Source organism: Phalacrocorax carbo, chromosome 10 (genome assembly GCF_963921805.1).
Source record: "Phalacrocorax carbo chromosome 10, bPhaCar2.1, whole genome shotgun sequence".
Lineage (NCBI taxonomy): Eukaryota > Metazoa > Chordata > Aves > Suliformes > Phalacrocoracidae > Phalacrocorax > Phalacrocorax carbo.
Genome location: NC_087522.1, coordinates 94042 through 120346, shown reverse-complemented (window position 1 = coordinate 120346; position 26305 = coordinate 94042). Strand labels below are relative to the sequence as shown.

The 26305-nt window shown below is 46.4% G+C and overlaps 1 protein-coding gene and 1 long non-coding RNA gene across 13 annotated transcripts in view; both read left to right on the top strand.

The window, feature by feature from the left end:
* UNKL (unk like zinc finger) overlaps positions 1 to 9354 on the top strand; it is a 59680-nt gene extending 50326 nt beyond the window's left edge. For 10 of the 12 annotated variants that reach the window (XM_064461248.1, XM_064461244.1, XM_064461243.1 and 7 more), the window contains 2 exons: positions 392 to 646; positions 5277 to 9354. In XM_064461248.1, the coding sequence (XP_064317318.1) occupies positions 392 to 646; positions 5277 to 5432 (411 nt within the window). In that variant the 3' untranslated portion in view covers positions 5433 to 9354. Of the gene's footprint in view, positions 1 to 143; positions 239 to 391; positions 647 to 872; positions 1059 to 5276 lie in introns of those variants that run through there. The other 2 variants (XM_064461241.1, XM_064461245.1) reach the window with 2 other exon arrangements.
* Positions 9355 to 18103: 8749 nt separating this feature from the next.
* On the top strand, positions 18104 to 24705 carry LOC135315123 (uncharacterized). Its single transcript, XR_010374567.1, has 5 exons — positions 18104 to 20191; positions 20268 to 20330; positions 20452 to 20635; positions 23738 to 23797; positions 24442 to 24705. It is a non-coding gene; the product is annotated as an uncharacterized LOC135315123 (long non-coding RNA).
* The last annotated feature ends 1600 nt before the right edge of the window (positions 24706 to 26305 follow it).

The window sequence follows — 26305 nt, the reverse complement described above, 5'->3', positions numbered from 1 at the left end:
ATTTTCTGTAGTCCTTTCCTTCCCCTCATGTTGTTCTCTCTGTGACAAGGACTAGCTAAGTAGCTCTACTAAATTTTGATAGTTTTTTATGTCTCTTGACATTAAATTATGAATTTAACATTTAAAATGTCTTCCATTTATAGACCTCCAAAAAGGCTTCTGGCTGTTTACAGACAAGTAACAGTGACATGCCTAAAAATTACATTAAGACAAAACAGGAAGAGTTGTTACTTAGCAGGTAGGATAAGTAGGGAGAAGTGTTAAATTGACAGTAAATGCATTGTTATGTCTAAAATTAGAGATTACCTGCATCTTTGAAGGCTTTTGAGTTTGCTCTTCTGTTGTTAATTTTAAAAATATATTTTTTGTATTCTGGAAATCTTTCTCCCAGGCATGTGATGCGTGGCAGAAAGAGGCTCAAGAAGCAAAAGAACGTGCTAACGTGGCAGATGCGGACAAACAACTCGCTCTTCAGAAGAAGGAGGAAGTGGAAAATAAACTGAAAAAGCTGAAGGCGCAGTTAGCTGCTTGTCTGTCTACTACATTACCTTATATGAAAAACTATGGAGATATAGAAAAGATATCTTTGCCAAAGCTTCGCTCCTTACAAAATCGGCTGCAGTTAGATTTAGAAACAATAGATGAGGTGAGTTTCTTCATCTGCATAACTATTTTTGATTAACTGAAACTGGCAGCTCAATAACCTTCAATGACATATTTATCCTGGATTTCACTTCATAGAATCATAGAATCGTTAAGGTTGGAAAAGACCCTTAAGATCATCGAGTCCAACCGCTAACCTATTACTGCCAAGTCCACCACTAAACCATGTCCTCAGGCACCACATCTACCCTTCTTTTAAATACCTCTAGGCATGGAGACTCAACCACCTCCCTGGGCAGCCTGTTCCAATGCTTGACAACCCTTTCAATGAAGAATTTTTTCCTAATATCCAACCTAAACTTCCCCTGGCGCAGCTTGAGGCCATTTCCTCTCGTCCTATCGCTTGTTACTAGAGAGAAGAGTCCAACCCCCACCTCACTACAACCTCCTTTCAGGTAATTGTAGACAGCAATAAGGTCAAAGAGCAATATTGCTTTTTGTGTTGAACTTTGCTCTCATTGCTCTCAGTGTTAAGTCTTTCTTTTCTGGAATAGAGGATGGTTCATTCAGATTTCTCAACCTAATGGATTCTTCTAAGTTTTTGATCAGCTATCAGAACAAATTACAAGTTATTCACAAGAATTCTTGGGGTGATTAAAAGAAAAAGATTTAAAGCCAGCTTTTCCCCCCAACATTTTGGGCACTACCTAAATAAATAAAAATAGTTGCCCTAAATAAATGAAAATAGTTACATGCTTTTCACTTGTTTAGAAGGTAGGTGGTGAGGTTCCTTGCTAGGATCTTGTGTAGTCAGAGAGGCCTGACTACACAGACTTGGAGGATAGAATCTTTGACATTAGAAGGGACCTCCTCCTCCAACCCCCTGCTCACAGCAGGGTCAACTCGAGCAGGTTGCTCAGGGACTTATCTGGTAGTGCTTTGAGTATCTCCAAGGATGGAGAGTCCACCACTTCTGTAGGCAGCCTTTTCCAGCGTTTGACCACCCTCACAGTAAGAAAAGTTTTTTTCTTAAGTCTTTGTGGAATTTTCTGTATTTTAATTTGTACCTGTTGCCTCTTCTTTCACTGGATACCACCGAGAACAGTCTGCCCCTATCTGTTTTACTTCTTCCCATCAGGTATTTATATGCACCAGTAAGATGCCATCTCTTTCAAAGGCTAAACAATCCCAGGTCTTTCAGCCTGTCTTTGTATGTCAGATGCTTCAGTCCCTTATCACCTTAGTGACATATTGCTGTACTTCACCATCCCTCAAATCCAGACTGTTTCTGTCAAAATTTAGGATGCCCCGTCACTGCCAGATTGAGGGCATTTCTCAGGTCTCTCAAAGCTAGGAGTATCAGGTGCCAGTCCTCTGCGCACACCAAGAAAGATAATAATGACCATGCACTGCTCCAGGCACCATACTTCAAACCTTGCTGGGCACAACCTGGTTTCATGTTGCTTTCTCCCCTGCAATCTCAAAGGGCAGTGACACCACATACGACACCAATTCTTGCTGTTTTGACTGATGAGACTGTCCAGACAAAAAAATCCTATTTCCTTTCACTACTGGGACTGTCTGCCATACCCTGGTCTCTGCTTGAGTTAGGCAGTGTCTTCTGTCTCAGTGCATCTCCTGTCCAGTGCTGTCTCACTCACTCATAAGTTGGTGGGGCTCATCAAGAGGGCTTTAAACTAGGTTTGAAGCAGGAAGGAGGTACTACCAGGCTCACTAAAGAGGAGCCATGGGGCGGCATGCCAAGGTTGGGGGTGAAGTCGATAGTCCAGCTCAAGTGAATCTACACCAATGCACGCCACATGGGCACCAAACAGGAGGGCTGGAAGGCATTGTGCAGCAGGATAGGTATGACTTAGTTGCCATCACAGAAACATGTTGGGATGACTCTTATGACTCGAGTGCTGCAATGGATGGCTGTAAGCTCTTAAGAAGGGATGGGCAAGGAAGGAGAGGCGGTGGGGTGGCTCTGTATTTTAAGGAGCATTTCAGTTATAGAGAGCTTGATGATTGTGAGTATAAGGTTGAGTGCTTATGTGTAAGGGTGAGAGAGAAGGCCAACAAGGCAGAGATCCTGCTGGGGGTCTGTTGTAGACCATCCAACCAGCATGAAGAGATAGATGAAGCATTCTACAAGCGGCTGGCAGAAGTCTCACAATCGCTAGTCCTGTTTCTCGTGGGGGGCCTTCAACTTACCGGACGTCTGCTGGAAATACAACACAGCAGAGAGGAAACAGCCTAGGAGGTTCCTGGAGTGTGTGGAAGATAACTTCCTGACACAGCTGGTAAGTGAGCCTACCAGGGGACGTGCCTTGCTTGACCCTGCTGTTTACAAACAGAGAACGGCTGGTGGGAGATGTGGTGGTCGGAGGCCATCTTGGGCTTAGCCACCATGAAATGATAGAGTTCTTGATTCTGGGCAAAGTAAGGAGTGGGGCCAGCAAAACCACTACCATTGACTTGCACAGGGCAGACTTTGGCCTGTTCAGGGCACTGGTTGGGAGAGTCCCTTGGGAGACAGTCCTGAGGGGCAAAGGAGTCCAAAAAGGCTGGGCATCCTTCAACAAGGAAGTCTTAGAGGTGCAGGAGCATGCTGTTGCCACGTGCTCTAAGACGAACTGGTGGGGAAGATGACCAGCCTGGCTGAACAGGAAGTGTTTGCTGGGAATCGGAAAAAAAAAAAGGAGTGTTTACCACTTTTGGAAGAAGGGGATGGCAACTCAAGTTGAGTACAGGGGTTTCATTATGTTGTGCGGAGAGAAAATTAGAAAGGCAAAAGCCCAGCTAGAACTCAATCTGGCTACTGTTGTAAGACATAACAAAAAATGTTTTTATAACAACAAAAAGAGAGCCAAGGAAAATCTCCCATCACTTTACTGGATGCAGGGGGGACCAATGCCACCAGGGATGAGGAAGAGGCTGAGGTACTTGATGCCTTCTTTGCCTCAGTCTTTAATAGTTAGACCAGTTATCCTCCGGATATTCAGCCCTCTGACCTGGAAGACAGGGACAGAGGGGAGAATACACCCCCCATAATTCAAGAGGGAGCCGTTCACGACCTGCTGCACTACCTGGACACTCACAAGTCTATGGGGCCGGATGGGATCCACCCAAGAGCACTGAGAGGGCTGGCGGAGGAGCCTGCCACGCCACTCTGCATCATTTATCAGCAGCCCTGGTTCACAGGGGAGGTCGCAGATGACTGGAGGCTTGCCAGTGTGATGCCCATCTACAAGAAGGGCTGGAAGGAGGATCCAGAGAACTACAGGCCAGACAGCCTGACCTCGGTACCAGGGAAGATTATAGAGCAGTTCGTCTTCAGTGCACTCACCAGGCACCTGTGGGACAACCAGGGTAACAGGGTTAGGTTGTAGTGACATTGCAGTGAGGTGGGTGTTGGTCTCTTCTCCCAAGTAACTAGCGATAGGAGGGGAAGAAATGGCCTCAAGTTGCATTAGGGGAGGTTTAGATTGGATATTAGGAAAATCTTCTTCACTGAAAGAGTGGTCAGGCATTGGAACAGGCTGCCCAGGGAGGTGGAGGAGTCACCGTCCCTGGAGGCGTTAAAAAAAACATGTAGACGTGGCACTTTGGGACATGGTTTAGGAGGCCTGGGGGTGTTGGGTTGACGGTTGGACTTGATCTTGGAGGTCTTTTCCAACCTCAATGATTTTATGATTCTGTGCTCTGTATCAGTATGAACTACAGTCTTGAAAAAAAGCCAGGCTCTCTTTAGAGTTTAAAACATAATTTAAGTCTGTGTCAGTACAGTAGGTGGATGAAGATGAGACTTGCTTGTTACCAGGCTCCTGTTACCAAGTACATTTATAGGATTCTGGTTGGGTTTAGGGACCACTCTTGTTTTTCTCCTAAAGGATTTTAAAGAGGAGCAAAAGTGTCTTGGGATCTCTTACCAAAAAAGTCATTACATCCTGGAATGGAAGTAATTTCAGCCAGGCTGGAGTGATCAGAACCGTTACCAGCTTTTCCAGCTCCTCAGTTTCTCAGGTTTCCTTTACCACTGTAGCCTTTTCTTAACTAGCTCTTCCTTCCAGGAGAAAGCTCCTATCTTAGGCAGTGCCACACATTGTGTACTGGGTTCTTCTCTTAGTCTGAACTATATCTTGCTCTTCAAAAATTAACATGGCTTTTAGATGCTTTTCAATTCTTCTTGTTCCTTAATGGGTCGATATGGCTTATCTTGTGGAGATAGGTATTTGCAGTTGTAACATCCTCCCCAAAGTCACACATTTGGGATGCTTCCATTTTGTCCTGATGCAGACATCTCCCATGGCACGAGAATATGTAGCAGTGGTTTTTGAAATGGCAAAAGAGGGAGTATATGACAATGAAAAAGGCCTATTTCCTTTTTTTTTTTTTTTTAATCACTTATCCCAGTCATGCAGGAATATTTCAGTCCAGAGGTTCAATCCTAGATACTTTCCTTTCTAAAAGCACCTATACTCCTCCAGCTGCTACTTTAAAGGTTGCACATGCTCTGATCTTATGACCCTCAGTTCAGCTATCTGTCATACAAAAACATTGTCCTTTGTGTTGATAAATCAGAGTTTATTTGGGACAGCTAAGCATAAAGCTGCTAGAACACAACTGTATACTTGGAATCGTTTTTACTGAGTGCGGTAATCTTTCTACAGGTGATTTTTCAGCTTCAGTCAAAGAAGTGTATCATATGTCAGGAAGGTGATCGTAGCATTATCCTGAATCCATGTCAACATTATGTACTTTGTGATCACTGTGCAGCTGCACAAGAAGAATGTCCCTGCTGCAAGAAAAAAAAGAATCTGTGGTAACATACAGGCATATCATGTCATATGTTCATGAATTAAGTGATTTTATCTTTTTGTACTTTGTATAAGAATTATATCACTCATAATTAACCAATTTAATAGTGCTAGACTGATTTCCATTTTGATGTGAGAAACTTAGTTGCTTTAAGATAGAGAATAAGGCTTGTTCATCTTTACATATCAGCTTCAGTCATTTAATGAGGTTCTATAGTCTTGAGGTTCTTTCATTCCCCCCGCAATTCCATTGCAGCCTTTTCTGACTTCCACTTACATTCCTAGTGCACAAGCTACTTAGGTTCATTTGCACTGTAATCACTTTGTATAAATCTTACCGTAATGCCTGGATGTTTGTACCTGTTATTTTCATCAACAGAAGATGGATACGTAGATACAGTAACTACACGCTCAGCAGTACACATGGTCCCTTTGCCATGTCTGTTGTGTGTGGAACGCCAGAGCCAGTATTTTGGAATCGGTCTAACACTATGTTTACTTGGATGTTTGAAAAACTCTGATTAACATAAAAGCACTTTTTAATTACTGTGTTTTGTTAGAAGATATGTTGTAAATTGCTTCAAGCTGCTTTCTAGGTCTTAGGTTTATTTTTTAATATGCAATAATATGATGTGTTATATGTGTACTGTGAATTTAAAATATTTCACATGGTTTTACTGTTAAATCACAATATAATTAAATAGAAATGACAACTTAGGTAGTTTTTTTACAATTTGTAAGTTCACAGCATACTGTAGTATTTATAAATGTACCAGCAGAGACAAAAACAGTGAGGCACATATGCTTTCATATTCAGACACGTGTTTTAAATTTTGTGAAGCAGATAAGTTTTAGTAGATGGCTGTGCATTTGCATATTTCCCTCCGTTTGGATGTTTGTAGTCTTAAAGTTTTTGTACATCTCCTAACCTGTGTGGTACTCATTGGGAGCAGATGTGATATATATATATAATATTACCAAGTGCCTATGCCTAATATCCTATAAAATGGCAGAAGACATAAAAAAAGAATTTTGCAAATACTTTCTATTGCTTAATTTTGTATTGAAAAATTTGACAATAACTAGAATATGTCTCTTGCTTTTATAAATATTTAAAATGACACTTTTTTCAGTAATGAAGTAATGCATGTTTGAAAGGAGCTACGAAGTTATTTAAGTAATCAGGCAGTGGCACTTTGACACAGTGATTCTTTTAAAAGGTTACTTTCTTTTCTTGATTCTTTTAAAAGGTTTACATCATCCTGGTAGTTGGGAACATGCAATTCAGGAGTAAATTGCATGTTAATTAACTAACTTCTGTTAATTAATTACTGCATGTTAACACTGTACATTTTTACTTTTCTTACATGGAATAATTGCCTGTATTACTCCCTTTTTTGTTAAATTCAGGTTTGACACTACTACAACTTAGATTGAAATGACCTTCTACTGTGTTACATGATTTGTATCTATGTATTACTGTATACAGTATAAAAAGTTCACACAGGCAGCAAAGAGTTAATCTATTTAAAGTTTAGTCATGCTGAAACAGAAAAAAAGATGTATACTAAAATTATTATTGTCAAAATAGAGCTTTTAGAACTGTGTCAGCATAAATGAAGGGCCCAAGCCAAGAGTACTGAAACTACTATCTACTTTGGGTTTTAGCATTGTTTGTACAAAGGCTGGAGTTAGCAAAAAATCATTACACATTTTCTGTGAGAACTAAATGTAGAGACTTGTCGCTGCTTTCCTAAGATATGTCAATCTGCAGGAACACTGGAGACTTTTTGGGAAGGGAGGAGTAGGATGAACTATTAAATACATTTCTACTTGCTTCTGTTTCAAAATTTTGTCTGAAGATCACTTAAAGACCAAAGTTGGGTTTAATAATGTGATTTTGTTGATTTTAACACAGTTTCTCTAAATCATTTATACTAAGAAGACTATAAAATTGGCCTCTATTTGCATTTTCAAACACACTTATCTCTCCTAAATTAAGATACTGCCATTTTAAAGGTGTAGCCAGCTTTAGACTTTTAAAAAAAGGAACTTGGGTTACCAGGTTTGGCTGTAAGTATTAATGTATTTTTCCATCTGTGCAGTCTATGAGAAGGACTTGATTTTTGAACCTTAACAGCATTTTGGACTAAAGCAAACTTAGTTATCTACGGGTTTGGTGGTTTTGGGGTGTGGTGTTTGTTTGTTTGTTTTTTTAACAGTGAGCAAATCAAAGATTAATGGGTAATTATGGTTTAAAATTATGTTACATATTTTTCAAACAAGCACTTATTTTGGACACCAGTTTACTATATCTAGTGTGGAACAGCATTCTGCAACCATTGTGCTCACAAAAACATTTAGAAATATCTTAGTGAAAATTTTTGCTTTGGTATTTTAGAAGAAACCAGCTTAGGCCCCATTGTGCTGCCCATGTGCAGCTATGTGACGTTTGTTACCCACAAGATACAGAAGCGTGATTTTGTGCTGTCTTGTCAAAGTTTGTAGTTCTTCATGTGTATTTTAGTGCATTTGCCTATGTCCTAGGGCTATTTTTTGGTCCCTTTGTTTTTTTTTGGTAGTAACAGGCGATTTTCCTAATCTCGTGATACCACCAAAAGAGGAATGTAAACAGCACTTGCGGTGTGAATCATCACATTGACATTCATATGCTGCGTTTTTAGAGGAAATGAACTAATGTTAGTCTGTTGCTTTTTAAAGTTGTATGTTTTGTGTTTCACATGATGAATCTTGAAAATGATGATGTGTGTCCTATAGTAATACCAGTACTGAAAATTTTGCAGGTGTTCCCTGTAAGTTTCTTTGGTGCTGAATCACAGACACATTTAAAAACTATCAGCAAACCATCTTGTGGAGAAAGAAAAAACACATACCAAAGAAATGTACTTATGAATGAAATTCTCAGACTGGGCAGCTTGCTATAATTACAGACAAATTTGAACCATGCATCATCATACGTAGCAGTCATATGAAAAATACAGTTGTTCTTCACAAAATTCTTTTTGCGAGGAATTACAAGCAAAGTTGTCTCCCTTATTAAAGCAAGTCAACTGCAAATATAAATAAATACGTACTTTTACACCAATACTTTAAAACGGAGGATAATAAAATATATGCAGTTGACTAGAGACAACTATTTGGAAGAAGTGAAACCTGACCTTTTAAAGCATTTGTTCTTGTACTATATACACTGTCTAGAAACAGAATACATTAAAATCATATTTTAGTGAGACGACAGTACGGTAATTTGCTGAATTCACAAAACACATAAAAGCAAACTAAATAGATTTTCAAGATTCAGTTTGGTATTTGACAAAGTTCCGTGTTAATTTATGTAAGAATATAATTTTTAATGTGAATGCCATTATGTTGTCACAATTATTTTAGCCTGGGGAATAATTGATGAAAATTGTGATTTCTCAGGGTTTTTACAGTTAGGAGCTGCAATTTAACCGGAAGTATGCTAATTACAGATAGATCCCAAGCTGCATGTTATAGGCTTATTATTAGTCGTCTTTGAATAGCAGAGTATTAAAGGCATACTTTTTTTGTTCTATATTGCCATTCAGAGTATCCTAGTATTAAATATAGGTAGTAATATTATTACTGTCACACTATGCTTGTGTAACTGTGGTCATCATCAGACCCTAAATAAATATGGAATTTCTACTCGTATTAATTTATGGAAGCTGTTAATGTTTTGAGTGTACAGACAGAAATGATTTTGTGAATGAAACTGTTCTTAATACAAAACATATTATTTATAATGCATACTCATTTACTTGTAGTGAACTGTTTAAAATTGTTAACACTTGTTAAAACTTTTCTACACTATAGCGTTTATGCAACGGTTTACAAAAGTCATGGAATTATTTTTATTACCAACATGGAAATAAAATTTTGATCTTTATTTCTGAGCTATACTGTGTTTAAAGATTAAAAAAATCTACAGATATGTTTTCCTCTGCAGTCTAATTATGGCATTCCTAATAATTTCAGGATTTCAACCACTGGGATTGGCATTTACTGTTTCAGTGGAGAAAGAGGTCTAACTATGATACCAAGAAACTGATTCAGCCGAACGGTCTACAAGAGAAAGGCTGTCAAAGTAATTAAAATATCATAATTTTTCCATTCCATTCTCTGTACTACACATCCTGAGACCATACAAAACATCCTACTGGGCTGGAACTATTGTCATAAGTCTATACCAGTGTTCTGTCCCTAACAGTGGCAACAGCAGGTACTATTCAGGAGCACATAAGTCTCGCTTCTTTCTGCAGTCCATGCCTCTCATACCCTCCAGTGTTAAGGATGTTAGAAACGGCAGCTTATTCAGGTGCACCTTATATAAGATGGTAGCTTTGTACCTTTCCAAGTCTAAAACTTTGTCCTTTGTAAGATGCAGAGCACCTTACAACAGCATGCAGTACTGAGTATGTCAATTCACAAAGGTTTTCTGGAGCTTCTTGTCCTGTCATCACGCATATCTTTCCTCGCAATGCCCAGGACTTTTTCAGACTTTTTTTTCCCACCCAACAGCCGTTGCAAGTAAATTAAAGTTGGTTAGTAAAACGTCTCAGCTTACCTGCTGTCCTTGCATGAGAAATTCAGTAATGAAGGTGAGGACAGAGTGGTGGGAACAATCCCAACAAGACAGAAGCGAAGACAGACAGACAGACACACACACAGTCTTTACATGGTGACTTATTCCCAAGTAGACTGCTGATAATGCTGTAGAGACGCATGCCTTACGGTCTTGCATTTGCCTTCCCAAACACCCCAAGGCCTTGCACTTGCCCTGCAGGAACCACCTTTTTCATTTAGGTGCACCATCGGGTCCCTCGATTTGCTTTCTGATGTCCTTGGATTGTTAGGACATTTCGAGGCACTCTGTGGCCTGTTTGTGTTTTGGTGTGCCCCAGAACCCTCAATTCACGTTTTGGGTTGCCCCGGACGCCTCCGTGTCCCTCTGTGTCTGTTCTGCAGTGGGCAACAAAGTTTAGCTTTCTCCTCTCTGAGAGTTTTCTAGGTGCTTCTTGGTGTTCTCCACCATCAGCTTTTTTCCTTTCAGTTTGCTCCAGGGCTCCCTTTTGCCCCAGAAAGAGGGCCTGCAGCCCATGGCTCCGTGAGCCAACCAAGCAACCATCTGCTGCCGGGCCGAGGTGTCCCAGGGCCAGGGGGAGCATGGGCACCCTGAGCGCGGGGCTGCACTCGAGGCTTGGCGGGGCTCTGGGTGCATCAGTGGGGGCAGCAGGTGTAACGGTGTCCCCACACAGCCCGAAAACAGGGAAGGCTGCCTCCTGCCACATGCCGGGAGCTGTAGTCCTGGCGCACTGGGCTGCCGGCCGGACATGTTGTTCACCCGAGCATGGCGGGAGACATAGTCTTCTGGCATTCTGTTGCTGGGCAGCCATGCTGTGTGCCGGTGCATGCTAGGAGCTGTAGTTCTTGCAGACTCGGGTTCCCGGCAGCCGCATGGCTCTGGTGCACGTGCGGTGTGGTGTAGTCCTTGCTATCACCGCGGCCTGGAACGAGGGGTACTTTTGTTGCCGGTTTCGTGTAGTTTTCTGTGGGCTTGCCGCTGCTGCCACTACCCAGCAACTGTTGTGGACATGACTTGAGAGCACATGCACACAGACGTGTTGCAGCCCCTGGGCAAGGTCCTGGGGAGGGGTGAAGAGCTGGGGCCCTGGCCTCTGCTCCCCATGGCCTCCAGCCATGTGGTGCACTGGGGCACAGCCCAGGTGGGACACGTGAGGTGGGGATGGGGCTGGGCTGATGGTTTAAAGGGCTGCAGGTGGTGCTGGTGCACCTTGTAGAAGATGAGCACTGAAGCACCTGCTGCCTGCTCCAGGGTGGGTGAGGTTCAAGCAAGCGGCACTGCAAACGAAGAAGGGGCAGAGGCAGAGAGAAAGGCCTTAGGGCAGCGAAGATCTCCTGCCGGTGCTAGGAGCTGTGGTGAGTTTTGTGCCTCCTTATGTGTATCCAGGCCTCAGCTCCCTTAGAGGCAGACCTGCTCCCTGGCAGTGCCCAGGGGGTGGTGCCAGCTACCCATGGCTCCCCCCTTTAGAGACAGGCCCTGCCCCCTGGTGACAGTCCCAGGGGGGCAGTGTGCTACCTCCTGTCCCCCCTCCCCTTGTTGACAAGCACTGCCCCCTGGTGATGGCCCCGGGGGTGCTGTGCTGGTACACCCTGGCCCCACACCTCTTAGTGACAGTCCCCATGCACTGGTGATGGCCTGGGGGCAGTGTTGCACCACTCTGGCCACTCCTCCCTTAGCAGCAGGCCCCAACCCCCAAGGGGTGGTACTGTGCCCCACTGGCCACCCCTCCCCCTGATGACAGACCCCACCCCCTAACTCTGGCCCAGGGGTTGGTGCTGTGTGCCACTGCTCTCCCCTTAGCGACAGGCCCTGCCCACTAGCAATAGCCGGGTGGCACTGCTAGACCCCTCTGTCCACACTCCTGTTAGTGACAGTGACAATGACCCAGAGGGTGGTACCAGGCTCCACTTGGCTCCCCCCCTTAGTGAGAGGCCCTACCCCTGGCAACAGGTTGAGCCTTTTTGTTTGGTTGGTTTTGTTTTTTTCATGTCTTAGGGGTTTTTTTTGTTCGGTTGGAGTTTTTTTTCCTAGACACACACTCCCTTCCATGCCATGAACTTCAGGCAGCTCTCATACAACTCCCAGTGGCTCTTCCGGCCGCCTTTACCCCTCGGAGGGCTTGGCTCGGCCCGCCCCTTTCGCTGGGCACTGTGGGAAGGGCGGAGGTGGGGCCCGGGGTCGATGAGCCCCAGCCTGGGCTCGGGCAGCTCTCGCTGCCCCTGGGCTCCTCTGGCGCCGGGGCTCCCGTGTTCCCTCGGGCGGTCGCAGCTTTGGGGCTGTCTCAGCCCCCCGGGCAGGCGTGCTCTGGCGTTTAGAGAAGCGGAGGCGTTGCCTGAGGTAAGGCTTCCAGAGCTTGGTACTGTTTGCAGCATCTGTACTAGAAAGTTCCCTTGTGGCCTGCTTTTCTTATTTTCTCTTGTGATGTTATTTTGGGCGCTTAGGGGGTGGTAAGGCAGTTTAATGGTACGGTGTTCTGTTTGGGTTTGTGGGTTTTTCTTTTTTTTTGTTCCCCCTTGTAAGTGCATTTTATTTTGCTGGAATTCCTGTCTTTACTGGAGCTGGAACCTTGGGATTTTTCACTAGTTGTGTTGTTTACTGTTTCAGGTCTTGACTTGGTTTCTCAATAGGCCTTCTAGCGAGATGCTGTGGTGGGGGTTAGGGTGAGTATGCTGCCTGCGTCTGGGTATGGAGCTTTAGCATTTCTCATTAGAGTAGGTGGGATGTCAGTTGCCGAGTACATGTATGTGACAAGTTAATGGTCTGTTTTAAAAGTGTGAAGGGACTCACAAAACAATGTGAAAGCAGGATGTCTGCCCCAAGCTCGTTGGGCAAGGTGAGTGATAAACAGCAACCCATAGCAGTGGTTATTATTGAGGTGTGAAATTGTTTGTGAGCGGGTGATTGCTTCCAGGCACAGCGGTCACCTTGTCTCTCTGGTTCTCTAGGCGCCATAGGGGGCAGCGGCCACGACATCCAGCCTCATTAAAGTGGGAGCAAGTGGAAGTTCACGGTGCTTCCGAGGAGGCTGTCGTTGCGGAAGAGGTCAGCTTTGAGTGGTGTGACGCTGCTTGATGGCACCGCATGTTTTGAGATGATGAAGAGTATCTGTGTGACCGCTGCACCATCCTATGTAGCCTGTGTGGTCTTTTTTAAAAGATGGTTTTTGAGCCCCCAGATTTTGAAAGGGAAGCCGAGGGGCCGATGCGGTCTTTATGTGGGTGGCTGGTCGGCTGGGGGAAGCGCAGGTGGGGCAGGCAGGGGGCTGTAAAATCACACCGTTCAGAGACCGGAGACATTAGGGCCGAGCGAGAGCGTGGTGTCCTTTCTACAAAACACGAGTGTCTGCTGGGCAGGGTGGTCTCAGGCTTAGTCTGTGTTACTGTGTGGCTTTGTAGTTTCTCTTCTGTGTCCCATACCATACCTTCCTCAGGTCTCGATGTCTCTATTGTTTGATCTGTTTGTCGGGCACATGGGTAGCAATATTTGAGGGTCTCATCAGCATAACGCTAACTGAGCACTTCCTTGCCTGCATTATTTGTCTAATGCGCAGATCTGTCTTTTGTGTCTCTAATATTAGAACTTTTCAGATGGTCATCTTTCTGTGGTAGTGATTAAGGCAGCCTCAGCATTGCTGCAGAAGAACAGTCTGATTACCCAGAGCCCTCTTCTGGGACGTGTTCCCTGCACCTTAATGGTTTCAGGTCTTTAAGCCTGCCTTGTTGTGCATCCGTCCATGTTCCCAGTTTTGGAGTCGCTGTTTACTCACAGGCGATTATGTGCAACTTCTCTGTGGATGCTGTAGGTTCTTCTTCATGACCCCATTGATCTTCTTGCCTGAGGGCATCTCCAGGCCAGGAGTCAGTCGTCTTGGTGAGTTTTCTTAGGTCTCTGGGTCACATGATTTGTAGTTTGTTTGCAGCATTTGTCTGTGCACATCTGTGTCAGAGGTGCCCCAGGTGGGGGTATAGCAATGCTAGAGTTAGGGAAAGAACAGCTATAAGAGGGTATGGTTAATGTTAATACACGTAGACTGTTTTGGCAAAGCCCGTACAACCCTCATTGGAGCGAGTGGCCGTTGGCAGTGGGTGAGGACAGTGATTTCCACAGGGTTTTGTGGGTGCCGAGGGGATGACCGTAGCTGTCTGGGAGAGGCAGCTAGAGTGCTAGCTGAGCAGAGTGCCTCTCACAGCTGTTCAAGCTTGTATGTGCGTGGGGCTTAACGTTTGATTTAATGTATTTCCTTTAATGGCAGGCTGTAGTTGGGCTTTAGATGGTATTCTTACGTGGGCACAAGACCTGTGGAATGGTTAAGATACTGCTGTGCCTCTGGGTGACTTGTTCAATAACACTATTTTTCCAGGTGCAGATGGATGAGTCTTGCAGGGCAACAGAGGAGAGCCCAGGGGAGCAGCACTGTAAGAAGGTGAGTCTCTGTGTAATATTGGAGGGAAGATGTGACTGATGGCTATAGGACTCCATTATGGTGGGTTTTTTTGTGATTTGAGGGTGGTAAGCAACGAGCCGAGTGTGATCTGGGCCCTGGAGGTGAGTCAGGCAAGGTGACTGGTGCTTGGTGGGGTGGAGTAGGTGTTATTTTTCAGGTTATTCAGGGGTTTTTCTCCTTTTCTTCATTTTCCCATCCCAGTTTGGGGCCGATTCCCCCAAATGGGGACTTCCCTCTGTGGGGCTGCGAATGCAGCCTGGGAGCTGCTGCCAGGGCACAAAAATACCCCAAACCCCCTGAGTCTGGGTCTGCAATGGGATGTGAAAAACCCAAACAGTTCTGGTGGAAAGAAAACAACTTGGGGCTTCTGGGAAATCCAACTCCAGCTGGATTTTCACAGCTGGAAAGGAAGATAAGAGGTGAGGGTGGCGGGGAGGGAACAACAACCTAAAACCACCCACCAACCATTCTTATGCACAAAACCAAAAGTGAAAAATCACCATTTTTTTGTGGGGCAAAAGCATGAAAAATCCCCGCAGAACTCTCTATTTTGGAAGAGCAACCCCAATTATTACATTATGGAAAGAAGGGGAAAAAAAAAAAGGAAACCAAAACAAAACCCTATCACAGCCCTGATACCACATGCCTACAAGAAATTCCTGGGGCTTATTCTGCGGGGGCGGGGAGCCCAACCCTGTTCCCCAGGTTCACTGTGCTGCTTCTCCTCCCTAGGGCATGGGGCCGGGGGGGGGCAGTGGCATGGACAGTAGCAAGCACCAGACTTTTAAAGCAGTCAAGAGGAAAGGACTGAAATGCTCAAGACACTTTGCTGTTTGGTGTAGAGGCAATGAACGATACTGCTGGGGCTGCGAGGGGGAAAGGTGCAGAGGAATAGCAGCTCTGTGGATGCAGCCAAGTTACGGTCTCTGGATGGTATTAATTGAGAAGAGTAATTCAGATAATGCTGCTGCCCAGCGACCAGAGTTGGGTACTGAGCCCGGGAGCCGCGCACGCGCGGTGGCGTCCCTGTGATCCCCATTGCTCTCTCCGCAGGTGACAGCCCTGCGATGCTGCGGTGCCTGCGAGGTGATGCCGCCGTGCTTGTTGCTGCTTCCCAGTAAGGAAAGGCCGCTGCCCCTCCGCAGGCGTGCTGTCGGCCAGCGCTCGGCATGCACACCGTGGAACTGCAGCGCCTGTGCCCCTGGGCATGTGCTGGGCCCTCTGTGCGGCTGCCGCTTCGTGGCCGAAGCATCGTGCTGCCGTGCCAGCACCACATGGCTATGCAGCAGCGCTGTCGCTACCTCCGCTCCTGCTGCAGCGTGGTGGTGTGCCGGGCACGATTCCCTGTGTCGGGTGAGGCCTAGGGCTGCCAGCGAGGTGACCGAGCCCCTTTGGTGGGTGCAGGGGTGTCTCCTTGCGTGCCTGCTACTGGGGCTGGTGGGATGGGAAGCTACAAATCACCCGCCGAGGCAGGCTTCTGGTATGGTAAAGGCGAGCGGGTGAGGGCAGCCCCAGGAGTTACCCGGGAGCTGATAGAAGGGAAGAGGGAAAGGAGGAGGAGGATGAACTTTCCCCCCTGCCCAGGGCTCAGATGATGTCCACCTCCCCAGCTCACCAGGGCTCCCCTTCAGCCTCCCCTGGCCCCCCTTACCCCGTGCGCCTGCCCCCAGCTCCAGCACCTCCCCGAAGCGTGCTGCGTAGCCCTTGGCCGCCCCCAGGCCCTGTCGTGAAGGCAGCGAGCCGGCCCTCAAGCGCACTGGATTCCCCTCAGCGCAGGTGCCCTTAGCAGTAGCGCAGGGAAGGAGCGGGGGGTCCAGAAGCCCCAGCGGAAGGAGAGGCTTTGGTCAGGGTTGGTCTATGGTAATAACGGTCGCTGTTTCTTCTTTCCTTCTCTCAGAGGCTGTGCTGAGGATGCGGTTGTCTGTCCTTCCCCCGGGGATGCTGTTGACTGCGGCCGACTCAGGCTTGCGTGGCCTCTCTCTGCCCGGCCTCGCCGTCCTCACAGCACAGGGGCAAAAAGGGACAGACAAAGCCCTTCCTGGCTGTGGACAGGAGCTGCCTCGGCTGAAGCTGGAGACACCAACAAAAGGTAAAGAAGAAGAAATTTAAGGCTCCCTGGCTGCCAGCTGCCTTCCTGCTGCAGGCAAGAGAGAGCCTGTCCCTGCAGGTGAGGGAGGGAGGATCGCCCTTCGTAGCCCGCAGCGGGCCAGGCCACCAACGTGCACCGCAGGGTCTGTACGCGTAACCCGGAGTTTGGTACGGGTTTGTAGTGCATAAGCGAACTAGGCTATGTGCCTGGGAAGCCTCATCTCGTAAGAGCTGTAGGACACCCATGTATCCTCTTTAGGTGGAGGACAGCCAAATGACTGGAGTTGCAGAAGAGGAAGGGGGAGGAGAGAAGGGAAGAGAAGCATTTCAACTGCTAAATTCTCCTAGTGGCACTGAGAGCGAGAGTTGTGGTGAGTCCTGGGCCACTGGGGCTCTCCCTTCCCTTTTCCTGGCTCCCTCTCGTTCCCATGCTGTTGTGAAGTTTTTTTTTCTACTTCCCTGTACCTCTTTTCTCTCGACTCTTCTGCTGTGCTGTGTTGTCTTCTCTCCCTTTATCCCTCTTGTTCTATCATTCCCTTTTCTTTTCCTCTCTGTGTTTTTGTCTTGCTTCCTCTTCCTCCTTTTTTTTCATCCTTCATCTCTATGTTTCACCCAGGGCTGTGTTTTTTCATTTTTCTATCTCTGTCGTGAACTGATTCCATCTTTTATCCCCACAATTTCTCTGGCCTGTTTCCTGGTGTCATTTATGTCTCTATGCCTGTGTGTGCTGCTCCCTGTTGCTGCCTTCCTATATCTACCTTTCCCTCCTTCTTTTTCTGTTTTTCTCTATCGCATTGTCTTGGTCGCTGTTTTTTTTTAATTCTGTATTTCACTGTTCTTGTCCTTAGTCCTGTTTATCTCATACTCCCTGTATTCCTTTGCGCTGGTCCGTCTCCCGGGTGGAGATGAAACGAAGAGATTGTTTCATCTCTTTGAACATGTTTATTCCCAAGGTTTTCCTGTGTTATGGGAGCGGCAGAGCACGGAGAGGAGCGTTGGGGCATCCGTGGAGGGAGCGTCAGGCACCCTCCTGACTTTGCAGGGCTGACCCTGAGGAAGCGTTATCCGTGGGTCGATTGCGTGAGTATATATATTTTGTGGGTGTGCTAATCTCTTTCAGAGTATGTCTGAGGGTAAGGATATCGTTGTGTTCAGTGTAAATGTTGTTCCGTTTGGTGTATTTGTCAGAGATGCGAGTTTAGTGTGGGAGGAAGCCAGCTCTCTGACTGGTTTGGGGGTAAGGTGGGCTATACATGTTTGTAGGTCGTATCTTACCTGCGAGATGTTTTGAAGTAGTTGTATCTGGTTTTCTTAGCGACTCACAAAGGGGTTTGGGGCTCCCCGGTGGCGGGTGTTTTGGCCAAAAGAAAAAGCAGGGTCGTAGCGAAGCGTTCCATTTATGGGCATGGGCTCGGCCATTTCCTGCACAAACTTCTGTTATGTAGCTATTGGGATTCAATTTCCTGAAGGAGGAGAGGATGATGGAGCTCGTTATAAGAGCATAACAATTTTGTATTGCCCCTGCATCGCCTTTGGCTTTTTGTCTTCGAGCTTGTGTTTTGGCAAGAAGCGTGTCTCATTAAGCATTTGGGTCTGAGGGGTGTCCATGAGGCTACCTGGTGGCCATCCCCATGAGATTTTGTGACTGTCAAGTGATATTCAGCATCCATCTTACGCCTGTCTCCTGTAACTACTCTGCAGTTTTGGCTTAAGGCTTGATAGCGCAGCATTAGCTGAGGGCGGCATTTCCCGCGCTGGCCCCTCCACGCCGACAGCGTTTCCCCTGCCGGCCGCTGTCTGTTCCCTGTAACTGTGACTCTTGTCCTGGCAGAACCTTTGCCAAAGCCACCTTTGTGCTCCACAGCAGTCTGCTTTCTGTCTTGAGTATGTTTCTTTTCGGTATCGGCTACCCCAAAGATGTGTACCGTTCGCTCAGGTCTCTTCTTGAGCTTCTGCAAGAAGAGAGAGCCTTCATCTGTTTTTATTGATGCGTCTCCTGGGGTGTTTTTTTGTTGTCCTTTGCAATTTAGTTTTGTCCCAGCTACTTAGGTGTTGATTTAGCTGCTTTGTACAGTTCCCGACATGCTTGTGTATTTCCACACTTCTTTTCATGTTTTTCGTCCTTTGAGACTGATCAAGTTCCCTTAAGGGACTGAGTGAGAGAGAGCGTTGAGGTGACTCTGAATGGTTGATGATTTCACAGTAAATGATTTACTTTACAACTAGAGATATTTTGGAGAAGGGGTTCTTAAAAGATTTGAATCTGCTTTGACATTCAGTCTTACCCAGAACGTAGTTCTCGTAGATGTTAGGTAGTGTGGGCGGTCTTGCTAGAAATGAAGCATAACCCCATAGCATTTTGAGTTTATTGTAACTGGGAAGTAAAGCCCGTAGTTTTTGAAAATAATACTGTTACTGCATTTAATGAGCTGCTTTCCTACATAGTTTAATATGACATCTATCTTTGTCTCTCTGTGTGCCAGAAAAATGAAGTTTAAATCTCTACGCGGTCACATTGCTGATGCAAAAGATGTAGTTGTAGCAGAAGAGCTGGTATCGTCGTATCCAGGAAGGCTCTCTGTGTGTGTTTGGCACGTGGCATGCTGTAAAGTTAAGGCAGTTGAGAAGACTCCCTGCTCTTCCTATTTGGGCCACCTTTACACCCTCTGTGGGCTTGGCCTGCCCCTTTCCAGGGGATTGTGGGAAGGGTGGGGGCGGGGCCAGGGGTAGATGAGCCCCAGCCTTTGTTCGGGAGGCTCATTCTGCAACCTGGGCTTCTCTGGTACTGTTACTTGAGTTGGTTACAGGTTTTCAGCTGTCTAAGCTTTTTTGGTAGGTGTGTTTTGGCATTTAGGGAGGGGGAGGTTTCTGATTAAGGTGAGAGATTAAGGAGCAGTAAAGGCTGAGCAGCATATATATTAGAAAGGACACTTGTATGCAGCTTTTCTTTTTTCTCGGGTCAGTAACTTGGTGTTGGGTGTTCAGGAGTAGCAAGGTGGTTTAATAGTGTGTTTTGATTGTTTGGTTTTGTGTGTGGTTTTTGTGTGTTTGCTTGGGGTTTTTTTGTTTGTGGTTTTTAATGTGTGTCTTTCGTTTGCTTGTTGTTGGTTGTTTTTGTTGGTTTTATTATCCAGGACTTTACCGAAGGTAGAAGTGTACAACATCTGTGTGCCTCTCTGTATTTTCCTGGAAGTGGGCCCTGGATTGAAGGTGACGGTTCCAGAGCCATTGAAGATGGACTGAGTATACGCGCAGGCGCATGACGCACCCACTGATCCGGGAGGCATGTGCTGGGAGGCGAGGGGACTCGTGTTAGCGTGTTAGGGGAAAGGATGTGTCTGGAATGTGGCTGTTGGGGTACGGGGAAGAAGAGGGCAGGGTGTTACTGTTTGTCGTCTTTTTGAAGTCTCTGTTGCTGGCTCAGCATGGCAGATGAGAGTGAAAAGTATGGATCGGCAAGGTTTGCGGAGCAGAGAAGGGAGAATGGGGAAGGTTTGTTGTTAGTTAAGGTTTTGTCAGCATCCTGTTGATCTTGTTTTCTTGTTCCTGCAGATGCACAGTAGGGAGCCGTATGCGGAAGAGAGGAGGCGAACAGAGCATCATGAGAAGGTAGGTCAGTACGTGACGACAGAGGGGTCGTGCCAGTGTGAGCAGCTATGTGACTAGTTAATGCTCTGTTTTGAAGGTGTAAAGCAACTCACAAAATCATAAGTGAAGCAGGATGTCGGCCTCGAGCTCATCGGGCAAGGTGAGCGATGAAGAGCAAACCATAGCGGTATTAATTTTTGAGGTGTGGAGTTGTTTGTGGAGGTGTGGAGCGGGCAACGGCTTCCAGGCACAACAGTCACCTTGTCTCTCTCGTTCTCTAGGCGCCATAAGTGGAGGTGGCCACCGCATCCAGGCTTACTAGAGTGGAGCCAGCGGAAGTTCACGGCGCTTCCAAGGAGGGTGTAGTTGCAGAAGAAGTCAGCATTGAGTGGTGTGATGCTGACTGATGGCGCTCCGTGTTCGGAGATGATGAAGAGGATCTGTGTGATTACAGCAGCATATTAGGTAGCCTATGTGTTATTTTCTAAAGGCCTCTTCCTGAGTGTCTGCCAGGCAGAGCGGCTCCAGCTTGTGTCTGTGTTGGGTGGATTTTGTAACCTGTCATCATCCCGTACCGCACTTAGGTCTCGATGTCTCTATCGGTGTCTGTGCTCAGCACGTGCACAGGTAGGAGTATTGAGGGTTTCACGAGCCTCTGCTTGTCGGCATAATGGTAACCGAGAGTTTCCTTTCTCGCATTGTAAGTCTAATGCGCAGATCTGTCTTGTGTGTCTCAAATATTAGAACCTTGCAGACAGTCATCTTTTTGCGGCGGTGATTTAGGCGGCCTCAGTACAGCTGCTGAGGAGCAGTCTGCTTACCCGGAGCCCTTTTCTGGGACCTGTTCCCTGCACCTTAACGTTTTGAGGTCTTTAAGAGTGGCTTGTCGCGCATGCATCGTCCTAGTTGTGGGTATATAGTTTTATCACAGGTGATGGTGCGTGACTTCTCTGCGGATGCTATAGCTTCTTCCTTGCTGCCGTAAAGATCTTCTCACCCAGTGGCATCTCTGGGCAAGAAGTCTGTTGTCTTGGTGAGAATTTTCTTAGGTCTCTCGGTCACGTCATTTGTAGTATTTGTGAGCAGCGTCGGTCTGTGCACGTCGATGTCTGTGTCAGAGCTGCTCCTCCTGGGGGGTATAGCAATGGTGAAGCAGGGGAAAGAATAGCAGTAAGAGTATATGGTTAATGTTAATATGCATAGACTGTTTTGGCAAAGCCTGTGCAACCCTCGTCGGAGCGAGTGGCCGTTGACAGTGGACATAGATGGTAATTTCCGGGGCGTTTTGTGGGTGCCGAGGGGATGACCGTAGCTGTCTGGGAGAGGCAGCTAGAGCGCTAGCTGAGCAGAGTGCCTCTCACAGCTGTTCAAGCTTGTATGTGCGTGGGGCTTAATGGTTGATTTAAGGCATTTCCTTTAACGGCAGGATATAGTTGGTCTCTAGATGGTATTCCTACGTGGAAGCAAGATCTGTGGAATAGTTAAGCCGTTGCTGTGCCTCCAGGTGACTTGTTCTATCATGCTGTTCTTGCAGAGGATGAAGATGGAGCTGTGCAGGGTGATAGAGCAGAGCTGAGTAGAGCACGCTAAGGCGGTGGGTCCGTGTGCAGGATTAAAGGGAAGATGTGACTGAAGGCTATTTGAGGAGGACTTCAGGCGAGCTGGGTCGCAGTGAGGAAGAGCATGGGGCTGGTGATTTCTTGCAAGGAGAGTAGTGACTTTGTGTCTTATGGAATCTCTAGGGGCTGCAAGTGATGATGACCGTCTTAGTCTGGAAGGGGCACAGAGCAGGTGAGGGGAGCGCCAGGTGGCGTTTGTGATGATGGATGTTGCAGAAAATGTCCATGCTGACTGATGCGATGCTAACTGGTAAGACTGTTCTCTGTGGGTTGTGTGTTGGTTTGGGTTTTTTTCAGGTAATGAATAGGCATCTGTCAACTGCAGGATGGATCTAGTGGGCTGATGGTGCTCTTCCTTGTTGAGGATGGACTGAGCTTCTAGTGCTCTGAAAGCTAAGTTGAAGCAGTGGTGCTGGAGGAGGGATCTGGGGGCGTGAGGGCGCAAGCTTGGTTGTCTCAGGAAGCGGTTAAGCTTTGGGGAGGTTAAAGGGCAGGATTCATCTTCAGCGTGATGCTAGGTTGTGGAGGGCTGGGCAGTTCAGGCCGTGTGTGGTGCTGTGTAGTTTGTGTGGTCTGTGTTCTGTGTCTTAGACCTTCCTAAGGTTTTTATGTTCTTTTTGCTCCCGGGAGCAGCAAGACACGTGCCTCAGGAACCATCTCTAGGGCCTGGCTAGGCTCTAATTGTTGGCCCTGCGCCCATCGGGCGCTTCTTTCTTTGCCTTACGAGTTTCAAGCGTGGATCTTTTTGGAGCCTCAGAAGTTTCTGGGCAGTCGTGTTGTGCAGTATCGTTCCAGGGTGCACGAGGATATCTGCTCATGAGCTGTCTGTTTTCAGGGAGTGATCGGGGGAGGGCGGGGACGCGCTTGGCCGTGGGAGGAAGGGGTTTTAAAGGTGACGTAGCGGCGAGGGCTGCCCAGGAAGCGGTCGCCTTTGGGCAGGTAAGGGGAGCGGGTTCCTCTTCAGTGTGAATGCTAGCTTGCGCCGGGCAGGGCGGTTCCGGGCTGTGGGTGTTGTCGTGTAGTTTGTGCGGTGCGTGTTTGCTGTCTTGGACCTTCGTCCTGTCTCGATGGTCTCCTCGCTCTCTCGGAGCAAGGCCCGTGCTTCGGGCGCCGCCCCTAGGGCTTGGCAAGGCTCTAAGGGTGGACACGGCGCCCATTGGGTGCTTTATTTTTTTGGCGTCCCACGTTTAAAGCGTGGATTGTTCTGTCGTCACGGGAGTCTCTGCGCAGTCGTCTTGTGTGTCGTCGTTCCTCGCTGCGCGAGCAGCTCTGCTCTGTAGCTGTCCATTTTCAGGGAGCGGTAGCTCTTGCCTGCATCGTTACGTTCTTGGGTCTAGAAGCCGGGCTTCTTGCGTGTCCATCTCATCACGGGCTGCAATGGCCTACTATTTTTCTGGAGTAGCCTCAGGGCCTCCTCACAGTGACGCGAGGGTCTCGTTGCCGGCCGAGCTCTTCCGTCTGGCTGTCGTCGGTCTTGCTGAGAGATTTTTCTTGTCTCGGAGTTGCGTCGTTTGTAGTGTTCTGTGTAGCGTGGGTGTGCGCTGTGGACGTTTGGCTAGGATCCGCCCTGGCCCGGGGTGTAGAGGTAGCGGTGGGGGGGCCTAGCGGCGATAGCTTGCGGTTCGTGTGTTGCTGTGCCTAGCCTCTTGTGGGAAAGGTTGGATCGAGTGGCCGTAGCCAGCGGGTGAGGATGGTAATTTCCGTAGCGTTTTGTGGGCTCGGAGGGGATGACGGGAGCTGTCTGGGAGAGGGAGCTAGAGTTCTATCTAGGCGGATTGCCTCCGAGGTTTCGTATGTGTGTAGGGCTGACCGTGTGACCTCCCATCTTGCTTTCAAGAAGAGGGTGTAATGGGGCTCCAGATGGGATCGCTCTGTGGGAACAAGACCTGTGGAATGGTAAAGCTCTATTGTTGTGCATCCAGGTGACTGGCTCGATGTTGTTTTCTAGATGCCGGGGGAGGAGACGTGCAGGGCGACAGAGGAGAGCTGACGACTGCTCTGCAAGCAGGTGAGTTGGTGCATGGTGTAACTAGAGGGAAGAAGATGTGAGTGACGGCAGGCGCAAACTCCCAGCTTCTCCCCTGAAAGTATAACCGTATGGGTGATATCTTACCTCTATGATTTTTCTATTATAAATGATACTTAAAAAAACCCAACCCTAAAATTGTATGATTTAATGACTTGTTTTATTTAAACTCTAAGTGCCAAATAGCTATAGCATCAGGTTTATTAGGTGTATTTAATCAGGTAGGTATTTGTTGGAAATGTTTATTAAGAGAGGCAACTACATGTTCTGGCTTTTTTCACTTGATTTTTTGAGGGAGTGTTACAAAGCACTTAATTTCCCCTTTGTTTTCAAGGGCACTTCTCAATGGCAGTTAAGCAGTGAGTCTCTAAGGCAGTGCAGTTGGCTACGTGTCCCTCCTAATTCCATAACACACAAAACCCTCCCAGTCAAATTTTTACTGTGTATTTTGGAGATAGAGTATTGACACCATTACATTAACAAATGTGGAAGAGTAACGCAGAAGGAAAATGGAACGCTTTTATAGCATAAGTATGTTTACTGGATGTGTAGGAACACACACACACCTTCTTAAAACACAAAGAACAAATCTCAATAATTCACTTGATGTTATTTTACTCTTCTAGGTTTGACACTTTTGGCTTCACTGAGTAAGCGCAAGGTGCAGCAGCAACAGTGGAAGAGCTGTAGCTGTGGTGGTGAATCGGTAACCATAGATTATTGTTACACTATATAGCATTGCCCTGCAGTCTCATAGGGTTATCTCCCTGCAGCAGCGCTGTAAGGAAGGGATGAGACTTTTTCCGACACCAGCAAGAATGTTTAGTCTGATACCATTTTGATCAAATTTTTAATATAAATAGCTGTTAATAGTGTTTTTAAGTGTTCTACTCACTCAAACTTTAAAGGTTGTGTTGTGTTTCAAGCTGATCCATCTACTTAGTATATCAGTTCAGTCAAAGAAGGTTTCTATGCCTTAGGCTGACAACAGTTTGTATTTTCATCTGCTCCAATGTTTTTAGTATGCTGAAATATAGTTAGATTTTTGTTTTTCCAACATCTTGATGAAAGCATCTTGGTATGCTCAGTAAATACCTCCCCACCCATGCTTGCTTCCTGTTACTTAGGGCACACAAATGTCACTTTCTGTGGGGGAAATGATGCAGCAGAGGAGCAGGTGAGGGGGGATGGTGCATGAGGGATTTTAGATGGTGGTCAGTGTAGGGCCACAGTGGAAGAATCACAAGCTGAACACAGCTGTGAGAACGTAACCTCGAAGGGAAGCGGGAGGATTGTCATTGCACAATACGTTGTTGCAACCCCAGAACCGCTGTTAGCTGGCAGAGCACATACCCAACAGGCCTTGTCGTGTGTGCTGGCCACGCGTGCGGCAACGTCTAGGCAGTACTTTTTCCTTCAATCTACTGAGGGTATAAAAAGGGGTGGCTCAAAGCAGAGACGGGGGGAGACAGAGCACACTCTGGGAACCACAGGGGACACCCTGAAGGTGCCATGCCTACCTCCCTTCTCCACGATGACCTTGCTCACGGTCACCCTCCTGCTCGGCGGTGTCTCAGGTTGGTAAGACTCTGACGAGGGGAAAACAATATGCTAGTAACTGCTTCTGCAAGGCTGTAACAGAGCAATAAATATTGTTGCGCTTTTGAAATATCATGTGTTGGGTGAAATTTGTGCATAGGAATCCTGCTAAGCTGTTACAGATGGGGGTGTAATGGGGGGTCCCTCCCCAAACAGTCGTGGGGGGGATTATTAAATATTATAAACTGTAAGTATGGGTGTGCGGCATTGCAATAAAGGAAAAGGTTTTTTTCTATTTTGAATTCCTTCCTCTATATAGAGTTTAAAATGTATAGACATAAAATACTTTTTTTTGTGCAAGTTTTATATTTTAAGAGCCTGTACATGTTTCTACTTGGAATATAAAAAATTTAAAGTTCTTTGTACTATACAGTAGGTAAAAGGTTTATTTTAAAGGTTTTTATTTATAAGTTAATATTGGTTTTCAAAATATATAAGAAGTCGTCTGACTGGATAAAGCTATCTGAATTTAGTGTGTGTTCTATAATAAGCCTACCGCAGGGTCACAGGTTGGAAGGTTCTCAGGGATCGTCTAGTCCAACCCTTCTGTTAGATATTCTATGTAATCTAATAAAGATAATAAAATAAGTGTAAACAGATATAGAGATAAGTAGATATCTCAGTCTAAATAGAGAAGTGTAAAATTAGTGTCAAAATATGTAAGTTTAAGCAGATAGCTAATCTAAATAGAAGTTCTGATAAAAGTGTTGATCGGCATGTCTAAATAGATAGATGCATAAATATTCTATAGATGTATATAGATATAGTCACAATAGATAGTGTAAACAGATATTAAGTTATAAAACATCTATGTATTCCAAAAATATACATATATTTAAGTAGATACTTCAGTATAAATATCTCTGCTATATAGGGTTTTTACAACACTAA